General features: G+C 39.0%; 1 protein-coding gene across 1 annotated transcript; it reads right to left on the bottom strand.

The window, feature by feature from the left end:
• Positions 1 to 5494: 5494 nt before the first annotated feature.
• Positions 5495 to 6378, bottom strand: LOC125392766 (keratin-associated protein 13-1-like). The gene has a single exon (XM_048422703.3). It carries the CDS (start codon positions 6339 to 6341, stop codon positions 5739 to 5741), a length of 603 nt encoding a protein of 200 aa, XP_048278660.2. The 5' UTR covers positions 6342 to 6378; the 3' UTR covers positions 5495 to 5738.
• Between the last annotated feature and the right edge of the window lie 8864 nt (positions 6379 to 15242).

The following is a 15242-nucleotide window of genomic DNA, read 5'->3' as shown; positions in this document are numbered from 1 at the left end:
ATATAACAAAATTGACCTAAATCCTATATCAATAAACCAAGATCTGTACCAATGTGAAGTATCCATCTCTATAGCATATCCCCCTTTAAATGTAAATAAACACTTATAAACAATATTTGGGAATTTGGACATAGTTCTCTCTAAACTGCGTCCTGATTTTTGTTGGGTAAAGTAATTTTTGGGGGTCTTCATGGAGACTTTTTTGGGGGGTTCTTGGTCCATCATAACACATTAGTCTGGAAAGAATTTAATGGTTCTCATCTTCTATGGAAACAAAAGAACCCCTTTTCCAAAACAATATATCCTTAGACCCATATTTTGAAATCAAGACATCTTTAAGTTATATATGTTGGTTTAGCTTAGCAGCCTGTACAATGAAATGCCTCTTTGTACTTAACTCCTTCACAGTCAAAAAACTCAAACAGAACACAATAATATACAAAATCCAGGCTCTTTGTGTGTTTTCCATCTTTATGTGGCTTATTTTTCTTTATTTCTTTAATCTATGACTATCTATACTCTGTCTCTTTAAAGACTTTTCTAAAAAATGCTTTACTTTTTAATAACTCTCTATATGCTTTTTCTTCTCTCTCCCAAGTCTATGTACATTTATCCAACACTGTGATCCATTTAGAAGTCCTTTTATCTGAAACTGTCTTTATTGTGTATCTGTAATTATTTTCTGATCAGAAGTGCCCTTTTATTAAAATGCTAAGTGGGTGTGGCTAAGGCCAACAGAGACAAGCCTGCTTGCTCCACCCAGTCTAGCATGGCAGAGCCATGTACTTTTCCCCAGTTGTAGGCACACAGCATGTCTATGTTGCCATTAAGCAAGTTGTAGCACTCTGCTCACAGAACCCACTTAGATGCTCTATAGCCAAACCTCCTGAAAAAGTCAGTGTCATTTGTGCTGATGCCAGGATGCTCCCATTTTGAAACAGCACGTTTTTTTTTCCACTGAATCAGGAAGACCTCTCTTAAGGTGCTACATCCACGGCTGTCACGCCAGTGTAGCAGAAATGCTGACTGGATGGACTGTTGCCATAGGATTGGGGCTAGCACTCCACGGAGTTTTTTGCCCTAGACTGTTCCCTGGCAATCAGCTGTGGTCCTGATTCCACCTGAATTGCCATCTGCACTGACTCGACCCTCGCTGTCACTGGCACCGCTGAAGCTGTTTCTTTCTTATTCTTTTGTTCTATTCTCGCATTTTGCCAACAGACCATGCTGTTCTAATGAATGAAACTGCTGAGGACATTTTGAGCTCTGCCCCACCATTCACTAAAGGCTTTAAAGAAGTAGCCAGTTCTGGGAATTGGGGGTCATCATTAGGATAATTTCTTAATGATGTGGAGCAAAAGGAGTTAGTCTTACTGGGAGAAACCTTAGAAGCCTTCTGCAGAGAAACAGTTACAGCAGCCCCCACTAGGCACCTGCCTGGGAGGACATGTGCAGTTGCAAATAGAAAGCAGGTGGTAGACACCCCCACGCTGCCCCCAAAGTTTGGTAATTACCTTGATCCATTCCCATACACAGAAGGCCTAGAAAGCCTTTCCTGTGGGCAGAAAAGGCCTAGGCTGATAACAACATCCAAGCCTGGGAATCAGGAAGAGAGTTGAGATCAATGGTGTGAAATAAGTCTCAGAGAAGTGTGAGGTCATGTCTTGGAGCAACAACCACAACTAACGTTTAGAATAGACAATGGTCACATAAATTTGCTATTCTTGTTAAATGACAGTGCTGTTCCTTTGTTTCTATTTTATGATCTGATGACGTATGCCTTTGCCAATTCCTTGATTGTAAAAGTATAAAAGCCTTACACTAATTAAAGTAAAGTTACAGCAGCATATTCAACCACATTGAATGTGTCTGTCTTGTCATTTCGCCAATTCCTGAATTCTTCTGAGCCTTCGCCCTGTTTTCCCTCTGTCTGAGTGCCTCCACGAGAGCCGGTCCATGGCAGTAAGGAAGCTATGGCACACTGCCAGCTGAAAAAAATGTGGCTAAACTTTGCTTTTTGTGTCTAGAGTTTCTTACCAAGCTTCCTCAGGTTTTTCATGGATATAGTCAGCCATATTGATGTGTCAATTTGTTGTATGAAGCCACCTGCTCTTTTCCTGGCCACCCAGACTCCTGAAATAATCACTCAGATACTCTATTATTTGAAATACTCTTTGGCCAATAGCTTAAGTATATTACTAGCTAGTTCTTACATCTGGAATTAAACCATTTCTATTTTATAAAATAAAAATTTTATAATTTTAGCATAGGGTTGGTGGCCTACTGGCAAAGCTGCATCTGGCAGCCAGTGTCCTTCCCCTCTGGTAACTCCATGGCATCTCATGACTCTGCCTTCTTTCTCCCAGCATTCAGTTCAGGTTTCCCTGCCTATCTCTACTCTGCCTTATCACAGGCCAAGGAAGCTTCTTTATTCATTAACCAATAAAAGCAACACATATACAGAAGGGCTTCCCACACCAGCTGTTGTTTGCCATGACTCCTCCTCCATCATTATAGAGCAGTGTATCTAAGGAATGCTGAATGTTTCCACAGCAGAATTAAAGCCAAAGCCTTGGATGTAACTATCTAATCCTGTAAAAGTGATACTGAAAACAATTAAATAATAGAGAAGTTTAGTGATCTTATTATAATGTTTTAAGGTACAACCAAGAGCAATGCCAGTAGCCTGGATTGTTTGTGGTGCTTTAGAGCAGTTCACCAAAAACTCAAGAACAGGTATCTCACGCGTGTTACAGGACTTTATACTTGGCAACACATGGCTTTCAGGATGTGATGTGTGATTCTAACAATAAAAACCCAGAGTCAGACATCAGAGTAAAAACTGAAAGATCAGAAAAGTAAAGAACCAGCCACAGTCACCTCTTAACTCTCCGACTCCTCAGATGGAAAAGGGTCAATCTCCTGTCTCCACCCAGCCTTATCACATCCTGTCTGTTCAGTCCACCAGACCGCTATGGGAAGCTTTAATCATCAGAACACAAACAAAATAGCACTACAGGAATAAACATGATACTCTGTATAGTACAAAAGGAAGTTTCCATAAAACATATTTAGAATTACCTATCTTTTGCTCAACCCTTCTCTATGTCCCCTCAAGACCCCTTCCCTTTAATTCCCCTTCCCCATTATTCTTTTTTTTGTTTCCTGTCACTTGTGTTTTACTTTGATTCTGTATCATTTTTCTTCATTCCCATTATTGGTCCCTTTCTAGTTTGCTGAACTCCACAGATGTACTAAATTAAACAGCAAATCTAAAGATCCAAAACTAAGGCCCAATGAGTGAGAGCACGAAATGTTTGTTTTTCTGGGCTGGATTGCCTCATTCCAAATAACTTTTTTTCCCCCGAGACAGGGTTTCTCTGTAGTTTTAGAGCATATCCTAGAACTAGCTCTTGTAGACCAGGCTGGCCTCAAACTCATAGAAATCCACCTGCCTCTGTCTCACAAGTGCTGAGATTAAAGGCCTGCACCACCACCACCTGGCCCAAGAATAATGTTAAGGTTCCACCCATTTTCCACGTTTTGCTCTGAATAAAATTCCAATGTAACATACATGCAAAGGATTGGTAACCATGTGAAGCCTGCCCTTTACAGCTGCTAGTGAAAACAAAATCTGTGGACAACACATAGAATATAATTTTTTACATTGTTTTAAAATTGATCTTTGCTGGAATACTGCAATTGAGTTGAAAATAAAATTTAATTGTAAATGTACTATAATAACATAATGAATATATCAAAATAATATGTTAACATAATCAAAATAATCATCAAATATATATTCCTACTTAGCACATTTATTTTTTCTGCCATGATTAATTTTATTGAAAAGAACACATGCTATTTGTCATACTGTTGATAAAACCTGAGTGATAAAGACAATAATAGTAATGCAAGTGAAAAAGAGATATCATAGTACTGCTGATGTTTGCAAGGTATTTCTTGCTAAGATGTCTACTGTTTTCTTGTCATTCAGTCATTTTATGAAATAATAGATAATAATTAAGAAAATGTTTTCTGAAACAAATGAGTTTAAATCACATATAGATCTTTCTCTAAATCAATAATTTTATTTTTATTCATATCATAGGCCTTTTACTTAAGAGTAATAAAAGAAATGCAATGGATTAATTATAACTGCTTTATGAAGTGACTCTTTAATGGAAATATAAAAGACTTCTTTATTACACTTAGAGCTGTAAATTTTTTTAAAAAATATTCAAGAAAAAACAAACAACTGATATTGCTTTAAAAATTCATGGTCTACTGGGCACTGCTATGCAGACTTTAGCAAGTTTCAAAGATTTTTTTGAGTTCCCTCACCCTCCTGTCTTAAGAAAAGTTAATAATCTTAGTCCCTATCTTGTGTCTAGACATTAAATTCTTAGTCTCATATTACCTCCTTCCTTAGAACATTGTGCCATGGGTGATCCGAGGGAAGGCTACAGTACACAGTATTACTGATGGATTCAAGTTCCTTCTTTAAACAATGAATTCCCTGCAATGTAAGCAATGTATTTCTGGCTATGTATTGGTATCTCAAGCATCATCCTAGACTGATAGAAGGACCCTACTGTCATTCTTTCTTCACAGAGTTATGAGAAGCTAGAAAACTACTTGACTTTACCAATGAAAGAGAGACTTCAATGAAGAAATGATTTTACCTCAGACACTGGGATGTACTTTTCTAGATGTCTTTCTAAATGGCTCTGAAAGTCCCTGGAATTTTGCATCTCGTTTTTTTCCCTCTAAAATATTCCTTTTCCTACTAGAGATTTTTCCCCATCTAATGTTTTATTTTCTTTAAAATGCCATAGAACCTGTAATAATGCTTTCTACAACCCTATGCAAAACTGTCAAACAAACTGTACCCAAGGCATTGATGTGCATTCTTTTAAAATCTGGCTAACACTAATGAATAACAGCTGCTCAATATTGCTTAGATATATCACTCAGGTTGATGGACATTGCACCTGGCAGTAGCACCAAGGGATTGCCAACACAGTCTGATGCTGGATCACTGTGATTGTCCTTATATACATGTGGAGATTAAATATTCCCCAACTGTGGGGACATGGAAAACAGCATTTAAATGAAAACAAAGTGTCAGTCCTGAGAGTTATTTTAGACTCACTGTTACCCTGAGTGATAATTTACATTTAAATACTAGATTTAGGCAATTATTTTCTCTATACAGACATCGGCTTAATTACTTTGTTTCATTAATCAGCAGAAATGTAGTCCCTAAATCTCATACAGTTCCCCCTGTCAACGTGCCTAGTATGCAGACAAAAATGGAATTCTTCCTAGAATTAACTCCTCTAAACAAGGGTCACAAAAAAAATGCCAGGTGATTTGTTCCTAAGATCTAACCACAGAATCATAATATATAATTTAGTGTAACGAATCTGTACAAGCAAACATAATTAATAGTAACGACAACAATAATAATAATGTGAGCAATACACTGAGGTGTCAGGTTGCACAAGTTTATTATAAGAAGTTTTCACTTTCATATACTGTAGGATAACAACCAAACAGCACAGTGGATGTCAGCACTACTGTTGGTAAAGCAGAACTGTGATGACACACCCATCCCAGGTTCTACCAGAAGTTGAGAAGTTCCTATTAGAAGAAAGAGAGGATAGATGTAAGTGATAACAAAAAAATGAGTATAGGATAGAGACATTGACTTCAAAAGTGTAGAACGTACAGAACTAACAGCTGATTCCAGAGAGACATGGCCCACAGGTTGGAACACAAAATGAAGGCTGATAGGTTTTAAAAAGCAAGTAAGTTGGATAACAGAATGTGGAAACATCATTCAAGAAAGGAAATACAGGGATGTCATGATTCAGATATTTTAAGCCCCGGGATCCACAGTCCCCTGAGAAGAAACTTCTAGATGCATAGCCCAGAGGATGGAAGTTGTTGGACCCACAACCCAAAGATACAGCATATGTCTCCTGGCAGGGACTGCAGGGTGTGGAGCTCCGTAGGTAGTAGCAGGCTGTCTGGCAGGGCCTGGACACCACGCAGGACCTCTGGCATCTGGTGGGCTCCATACGGGTCTCCTGACAGCCAGTGTTCAGAGAAGATTCCACCTGGCAGGGTCTGGACACCACGCAGGAACTTTGGCAGCTGGTGGGCTCAATACAGGTCTCCTGACAGTCACTGTGCAGCTGACAGGGGCTGGAGGAGCAGCTGCTGGTACTGTAGACCAGGTTTCTGGGCCAAGGAGAGTCACAGGATGAACCTGAGGTGGGCAGGCTGCAGATACAGGAGGTAGAGAAGTTTCCAGAGCAGCTGCTGTAGGCCATGTTGAGAGGAGATATGAGCTCAGCTGGATGCAACTGAAAAAATTCTGAGTTTGGATGTCACCCTGAGGAGAGCTGGGTTTATATACTCTTAGCTACAGGTGTGGTTCCCAACATGGTCTTCCTTGTCCTGTGTGTGCTCTGTCCTTTAAAAATGTGCTACTCGTAAGTTTCTCTGTAATAGCAGCTACTTATGAATAGTTTCCTTAAGGTGTATTTATGGCTGTTGTAACTTCATTGTTAGAGCAAAAGGCTGTCAGCTACTACTGTGTCCTAAGTGCCGTGATTGTTGGACACCAAAGATCATTTCATCATGTTCTTTTTCCTTGTGGCGTACTTATCATGTGTTTTGTCACTGGATTTTTTTTTTTTGAGGAACTATTTTACTTAGGTGGTGTGGAGCAAAAGCAACTTATCGTTTTGTTCACAAATTGGTAGCATTACATTGGGCTAGACTGGAATCTATTGAAGATTAACCCTATTATCACCACCATTGTTTCTAAAATTTTCAAACATATCCCATGCTTTTCACTCCTTACTACCCTTTTGTTTGATTTTCCTCCTCCAGTAAAAAGGGACAAACACACATAGAGAAAAAGAGAGAGGGGGTTGGAGAATAAAAGGAAAGAAACCTGGAGAGGGAGGGGAAGGGGAATAGGGATGGGGGAGGGAGATGGAGGAGGTGGAAATTTTTAGTTAAAAAAAATTACTGGAAAAAAAGAAAAGAAAAGAAAAAGAAAAACTGAAGAACAGTGAACGTAGGTAGAAAGAGAAAGACTGGGGTAGTAAGGGAGAAGCTGAGGTAGCTCACAAGTGTTAAGTTTTATACTATTAGAAGGTGGTTAAGAGGGTAAATGGCCAATAGTTAGGAGGATTAAATAAATTTGAAATCCGGTACATCTGAGAAGCTGCTTAACGTAGCCCTGGGTTATCTGTTCAGCATTGAGATTCCACTTCTTACACCTTAAGTTACAGATATTTAACTGAATATGGATCTTTCTGCTAAGGTTTATGCAGAACTTGCTTCTCCGGGACTGCTATGGGACAGCGACTGAGCTAGCAGATATAAAAGGATTTCTAGAAGATTTTGACAGACCAATTTAACTCAGTTTCCCCCTTCTGCTACTATGTAAACACCTTGCGTCTGCATAGGTGTTCAGGCCGTTTATCTTTTTCCTGAGTGTGGCGCGCTTCCTGACCAGCAGGAATGGACGACCACGAAATCGAGAATCCTTCCCATATCACGCCTTTATTGGAGCCACTTGGTTGAAAAAGGGGGAACGGGGAAGAGAAAGGGAAGGAGCAGGAGAAGGGGGACGAGAGAGGGAAAACGCAGGGACGAGAGAGAGAGAGAGAGAGAGAGAGAGAGAGAGAGAGAGAGAGAGAGAGAGAGTAAGGGAGAGAGGGTGAGAGAGCAAAAGAGGAAGTGAGAGAGAGAGAAACCCAAAGGCAGCCGCTTTTCCAGGGTGGAGAGGCTCGGATGCTGATTGGTTGATGCCATTCTGCTAAGGCCCCGAGGCCACAGGACAGGTCAGGGAATCAAGGCTCTGAAATGCAAAACACAGGCCCCAAGCACACTGTCCTGTGTGGCAGCAACAAAGGATCTGTATACCTCTAGGCTGTAGGACCGCTGGCACCAACTCATCATGGCAACGTCCTGAGGGCTCCTTACACCTGAGCCCTCTCTTGTGGGAGATGCTAGAGCAAGAAGAACATGCATGAAGACTAAATACATCTAATCTTATCTGTGCAGTTTTGAAAATAAAATGCATAGTTGATAGAGAGCCTGGATGTCACTTTCCAGATCTTTGAAAATAAGCTAGTAAAGTTTAAGCTTCCATGTCAGAAACATGATTGTTCCATGATCTTTGACTCAAGAATGTACTGTCTTTAGCAATATAGTCTCATCATCAAGGTCTTGAGGATAATCAAGAACAATGACAATTAACCTTTAATTTTTGGGGCTCCAGGGTGTCTGTTCACCAACACCTCTGAAGGAGACAACACACTCCTGTCACTGAGCTATATTTGATAGCCTATGCTGTCTAGCATGGGCATTGAATCCCTGTTGTATGTAAATGTGTGTGTGTGTGTGTGTGTGTGTGTGTGTTTATCTTCTACAGTAGTTGATTTCTATTTGACTTTTTTAAAGTCTTTAGCTTTAGCTATCTCTTCCCACATCCGCTTCTTCCTTATCCTCCCACCCATCACCCCTCTTAATACTTCTTGCTCCAATATCCCCATTTAACTTTATTACCATCTGAATTATACTACCTCTCTTTTAGAAGCATTCCTGATTGACCTTTAGTGTTTTCCTAACTTATTTAAGTATTCCAATTCAAACACACATCTCTAAAGATTCAAAGCAAACATCCGTGCAGGAAAGAGAACATGAGTGTTTGTCTTTCAGGCTTCCTGTTCCCTCTCTCAGAATGACTGTTTCCAGCTTCATTTACTTATATACCAATTTTGCATTTTCATTTTTCTTAATAACATTTTATTGTATAAGTGTACCATATTTTCATGACCCATTCATCAGTGTATGAACTTACAAAGAAAAATCGTGGCAATGATGCTAGAAGATTCTTTTTTAAAATCTTGTGAAAAACTAACAAAAAATTAAAAAAACAAAATTAAAAATTTGTTTTTTTTTGCAACAAAGACTCTACAACACTGAGTAAAATAATTAAAGACTCTACAACACTTAGTAAAATAATTAAAGAAGATACTTGACTATGGAAAGACTTCCCATATTCATGGATTGGTCTGATCTCAGTTGTGAAAATCGATCACTGAAATACAATTAAAGACCTAGATATAAGACCACTATTGCATAGCTAAATTATTTTTGACAAAGAGGTCAAAAATACACGTTGGAGAAAAGATAGCATCTTCAAAAATCACACTGATTAGACTAGAAAGCTATAGGTAGTAGAATAAAATTAGAACTTTATTTCTCATCCTGCTCAAAAACTAACTCAGCTCTAAGTGATTCAAAGACTGCAACCTAAGACTTGAGCCCTTGAATGTTAGTGGAGAAACTAGGAGCTATGTTTCAGTTTAGGACTTAATCTCGATAGGACACCAGTAGTGCAGTTATGATGACCAACAATTTTCCTAATAGAACCCCCTAAAGATAAATAAAATAAAATTCTGTCCTTCAAAGGAACCATTGTTTGAAAGAAGAGACAGACTAGAGTGAACATCTTTACTAGCTGTACATCAAACAGAGGGGTAGTATTGAAAATATGCAGAGAAGAATAACAAAAAGTACCAAGGAAACAAAAACAAAATAAAAGATGCAGAATGAAACTAAATGTAGTGTCTCAACAGGAGAATGTTTATGGCTAAGCAAAGTATTTTAAACTTTTTAACATCCTTAGCCATGAGAGAAATGCAAATTAGAACTACTTTGAAGTTTCTGCTTATATCACTCAGAATTGCAAGATTTTAAAAAATGTCAATAATGCTTACATGACTCTGGTGCAAAGGTAACGCTTATATACTGTTGTTAGGATTGCAAACTGGTGCAACTACTGTGGAAATCGCTACAGATGTTCCTCAAAAAGTTAGAAATAGACCTACCAATTTCCAGGAGGATCTATATATGTTTTTCTTTGGGTTCACCTTGTTATTTGGCTTGCAAACTATAGGCTTAATGTCCTTTGTTTATGGCTAGAGTCTACTAATGAGTGAGTACATATCATATTCATCTTTTTGGGCCTGGGTTATTTCACTTAGGATAGTGTTTTCTATTTCCATCCAATTGCATGCAAAATTCAAGATATTATTATTTTTTTTTACCGCTGAGTAGTACTCTAATGTGTATATATTCCACACTTTATTCATTCTTCCATTGAGGGGCATCTAGGTTGTTTCCAGGTTCTGAGCAAAAGTTGGGAGCATGGGGGTGGGGGTAGGGATGGGGAGGGGAAGGGGAGAGGGGGGAGAGAGAAGGGAGAAAGGAAAGACTGGAGAGAGTTTGGGGGAGTGGGAGGGGTGGAGATGGAGGAAGAGCAGATATAGGAGCAGGAAAGAAGATATGTACATTAAGGGAGCCATTTTAGGGTTGACAAGAGACTTGACTCTAGAGGAAATCCCAGGTGTCCACGGGGATGTCCCCAGCTAGGTCCTTGGGCAGCAGAGGAGAGGGTGCCTGAACTGGCCTTGCCCCACTATCACACTGATTGTTATCTCGAATATCAATGGATGGAGATAGAGACAGAGACCCTCATCAGAGCAACGGACTGAGCCCCCAAGGTCCAGTTGAAAGGCAGAAGGAGGGAGAAGATGAGCAAGGAAGTCAGGACCGCGAGGGGTTGGTCCACCCACTGAGGCAGTGTGCCTGTTCTAATGGAAGCTCACCAAATCCAAATGGACTGGGACTGAATGAGCATGAGATAAAACCTGGACTCTCTGAATGTCAATGGGGGCTGACTGAGAAGCCATTGATAAAGGCACTGGGACTTGTTTCTACTTCATGCACTGGCTTTTTGGGACCCTAGTCTATTTGGATGCAAAGCTTCCTAGGCCTGGATATGGGGGGGGGGCTTGGACTTCCCACAGGGCAGGGTTCCCTGCCCTCTCTTAAAGGAAGGATGGGGAGGGAGGAGGGTGAGTGGGGGAATGGGGGAGGAATGAGAGGAGGGAAGTGTAAATTTTTGAATGCTAAAATTAAAAAAAAAATAGACCTACCTACGATATAACCCGGCCATACTACTCTCAGGTACGTGCTGTATGTGCTTTATCTCTATCCTAGTACTGAGATAAATTTTATCTATGTTCAGTTGTGCGCTATTCATGATAGCCAGGAAATGGAGGGAGCCTAAGTGTCTATCACATTGAACTTAAATCTGACATTAGTAACCATAAGTTGGAGAGTATCACTCAAGGTTTCTGGAAGTTTTATCTTAAGATTTCATCAAATGTTTTCCTACCGATCAATCCTTTAATATGATAGTTTACAAAACTGTTTTGAAATAAATTATTTAACTTCCCTAAAGCTCTTTACCTACGCATATTTTTTCTTCTTCTTTTGGTATTCCTTTTTTTATATTTTATTGTGAATCCTCTCCATGAGGATAATGAGATAGATGCAATTGACTCCATCTATTCACGAGTCATTTTTCATTAGGGCAAGAATACAAAAACTTGATTATACCAATAATTAAATATATTTAGGAAACAATAATTCAGGAAAGAACAAAGAATGCAGATAACTTCACAAATTCTGTTTTTACTAGGCTTTGGTGCACAAACTCAGGCAAGCTTCAAACCCCTTTTGAGTCCTCATTTTCTTCAGTCTGAAACTGTTAATAATCTTTTGTTCTCTTATGTGTCTTGAAGCTAGATGAAAATTTCTGTCTCATATTACTTTATTTCATGTAGAATGCACCCATAGATTACATGGTGCACATTATTGCAGGTTTACAAACATATTATGAGTATCTTCCCTAAAGTTTTCACAATATTTCTTTGGCTATGTACTTAGGTATCTCGAAGGTCATACTAGGAAAGCAAATGGTTCCACCTATTCTTCCTCCATTACACAGTTGTAAGAATGCAGGAAATTACACAACTAATAGTAATTGCACAGAAAGGAGCTGAACTGACAGGTACTGAGAAAGTAGTTGGTAGTGCTGTAAATAATTACTGGGCTATCAAGAGACACATGAGGAACCCGAGGAGAGCAGATAGCACTTAATGAACTGAGTAGTGAATATTCCAAAAAGCCTTTGTAGGACACATCAATAGGGACATGAACTCAGCTGGATACAACTGAGAGGATTGAGTTTAGTGTTACCTTGTGGAGAGATGCACCAGTATAATCTCAGCAGTTGGTGTAGTACCCAGCAGGATTTTCTTGTCATATTATTTTTTTTTCAAGTCTTTAAATATGCAACTCAGAAGTAATTTATCTGTTAATTTTATTGAACTTGAGCTTGTTTCTGCACAGTGTATTTGTGGCTGCTTTGATTTTTGTAGTAGCAAATATAATAAGCAGCTCCTATGACAGGAATGTCGAATGATTTACCCTAATGCTTATTCTATAATCTCCAGAAAAATCTCCATGCTTTACCCTTGACATAATTTGCACGTATTTTGTTTAGAATGTTGTAGATAAACTCTCTCTAGAGAAGTGATTCTCAGCCCATAGGTTGTAAACTTTTGGGGCCACATATCAGCAATCCTGCATACCATATATTTACATTATAATTCATTACAATAAAAATTATAGTTATGAAGTAGCAGCAGAATAATTTTATGGCTGAGGGTCACCACAGCATGAGGAACTGTATTAAAGGGTCACAGCTTTACGAAGATTAAGATCCACTACTCTAAAGAATGACTGAGCCTAGAGAAAATAAAAGGAGGGAGATACTGATGGCCAATCAATACAGGATATTCCCCAATGATCAAGGCAACCAGTTTTATTCTCAATAGATCTCAAGGAAACTTGCTAGTTTTTTTTTGAGTCCTCTGCTTACATGTACATGTTTTGATTATTAAAATTTACAATTATAAATTAAAATCAATCAAAGACTCAAATGTAATCATGTAATATAGCTAAGAACACTCTCTGCTCTTCAAAAGGACCTGGATTTAATTCTGAGCACTCACATGGAGGTTCATAATCATCTGTAACTCCATTTCCAGGGAATTCAACACCCCCTGCTGACCTCCAACTGCACCAGGTATGCAAATGTTGCAAAGACATAATATGCATATACATAACATTTTTTTTAGAAAGTAATTTTATTAAATTATAAAAGTTTCCATTTCCGCCCCTCCTCCCAACACCCTCCCACTCCCCCCACTCCCTCTCCTCCTCCCTCTTTGTCCCTAAGGGCAGTCAGGGTTTCCTGCCCTGTGGGAAGTTCAAGTTCCTCCCCCCTCCCTCCAGGTCCAGGAAGGTGAGTATCCAAACAGACTGGATCCCCAAAATCCAGTATATGCAGAGGAAACAAGTCCCAGTTTCATTGTCAATGGCTTTTCAGAAAGCCTCCGGGCCAGCCACATTCAGAGAATCCGGCCACATTCAGAGAATCTGGTTGGATCACGTCCTTGTTCAATCCCAGTCCAACTGGTCTTGGTAAACTCTCATTAGATCCGTCCCCTTGTATCAGTGGGTGATAGCATCCCTCGCAGTCCTGATTTTCTTTTTCATGTTCTTCCTCCTTCTGCTCCTCATTTGGACCTTGGGGGGCTCAGTCCGGTGCTCCAATGTGGGTCTCCGTCTGTATCGCCATCCATCGCCAGATGAAGGATCTATGGTGATAAGCAAAATATTCATCAGTATGGTTATGGGCCAAGGCCGGTTCAGGCACCCTCTCCTCTATCCAGAGAACAATCTGGGGATCTCTCCTTGGACCTGGGATTCCATATATAATCAAGTCTCCTGTAAACCCTAAAATGACTCCCTTAGTTGAAATATATACTTCCCTGATCCCATATTCATCCTTCCTTCCTCCCCCCCATTCCGGTCCACCGAGCTTTCCCCATTCCTCCCCTACTCCCTTCTCTCTAACCCTCTACCCTTCCAACAACCCTCCCACCCCACTCCCCATGCACCTGAGGTTACCTGGGACTCTTGTCTATTTCCTACCTCCTGGCGGATAGCTAAATAATCTTCATCAGGTTCATCTTCTTATTTAGCTTCTCTAGGATCACGAATAATAGGCTCAAAGACCTTTAATTATGGTTAGAATCCACTTATGAGTGAATACATACCATGTTCCTCTTTTTGGGTCTGGCTTACCTCACTCAGTAAAGCGTTTTCTATTTCCATCCATTTGCATGCAAAATTCAAGATGTCATTGTTTTTTACCGCTGAGTAAAACTCTAATGTGTATATGTTCTACATAACATTTTTAAAAACTACTATAAAAGGCAGAGATGAATACAATTATTGACAAAGTAGTGAAAGATTTTTATTGGAAGTATAGATGGTATACACTTTTTAAATATCTTAAAAATTCAACTTTGATTAATACAGTGTCATAATTTGTTTAAAAATCTACTGACTAACATATTCAAAACAGTCACAAAAATTTGCTTCTTAAACTTTTCACTTTATTATATTTAATATGATAATATACTTAATCATGACTTATATATTTTATTATTATTCAACAATAGGAATAAAAAGTTGTAATAAGAACCTTATGATTTATTATAAAACAAGGTAACACAGGAAATTCATTTTATTAAATGTGTGCTCATGTCTACGTATATTTTATGAATATGGGAATATATGTGTGTGCGTGTGTGTATTTGTAAAATCTAACTTAAACTTATAGAATTAATTGCTCTCTCTCTTCCTAGGTTCTGTTACTCCACTTTTCCTTTTTTCCATTTGTTGTGTTGTGTTGTTTAAATCACAGAGAATAATTTGAAACATTAAAAAGAATGGTAACCATATGGTTATTCTTCAGTAGGTCCCACATCAAGCCCGAAGAGGTGTTTCCAAGTCACTAACAAAATATAAGGCGGTTACTCTCATTCCATACCCTGTAAAGAAAAAATGCTTTCCTCATAGCATTCTGTGACAAAATGCACAAAAAGTGTGTCAAGAGGAAAAAGGATTTTCTTGGACACGATGAAATAATTTTGAGTGTAAAGTAATCGCTGCATTTCTGAAATAGTTGTAGCTCCATGTCCTTTGTTACAATGAAATTACAAAAGCCACACATGTACTGTGCAGAAAACTATTCAAATGTCTTTATAATTATAGAGAAATTGGTGAGTTGCATTTTGTAAAGGACAAAACACACACAGGACAAGCATTTCGCTGTTGGGTACCACACCTGTTGCTGAGAGTATATAAACCCAGCTCTCCACAGATGACATCCAAACTCAGAGTCCTCTCAGGTACATCCAGCTGAGCTCACATCTCCTCTCAAC

Source organism: Myodes glareolus, chromosome 2 (genome assembly GCF_982192425.1).
Source record: "Myodes glareolus chromosome 2, mMyoGla1.1, whole genome shotgun sequence".
Lineage (NCBI taxonomy): Eukaryota > Metazoa > Chordata > Mammalia > Rodentia > Cricetidae > Myodes > Myodes glareolus.
This window is presented reverse-complemented; position numbering and strand designations above follow the sequence as displayed.

What these genes read in the sequence shown, in the direction of transcription:
- LOC125392766 (XM_048422703.3), bottom strand. Translation starts at nt 6,341, where the DNA reads ATGGCCTACAGCAGCTGCTCTGGAAACTTCTCTACCTCCTGTATCTGC.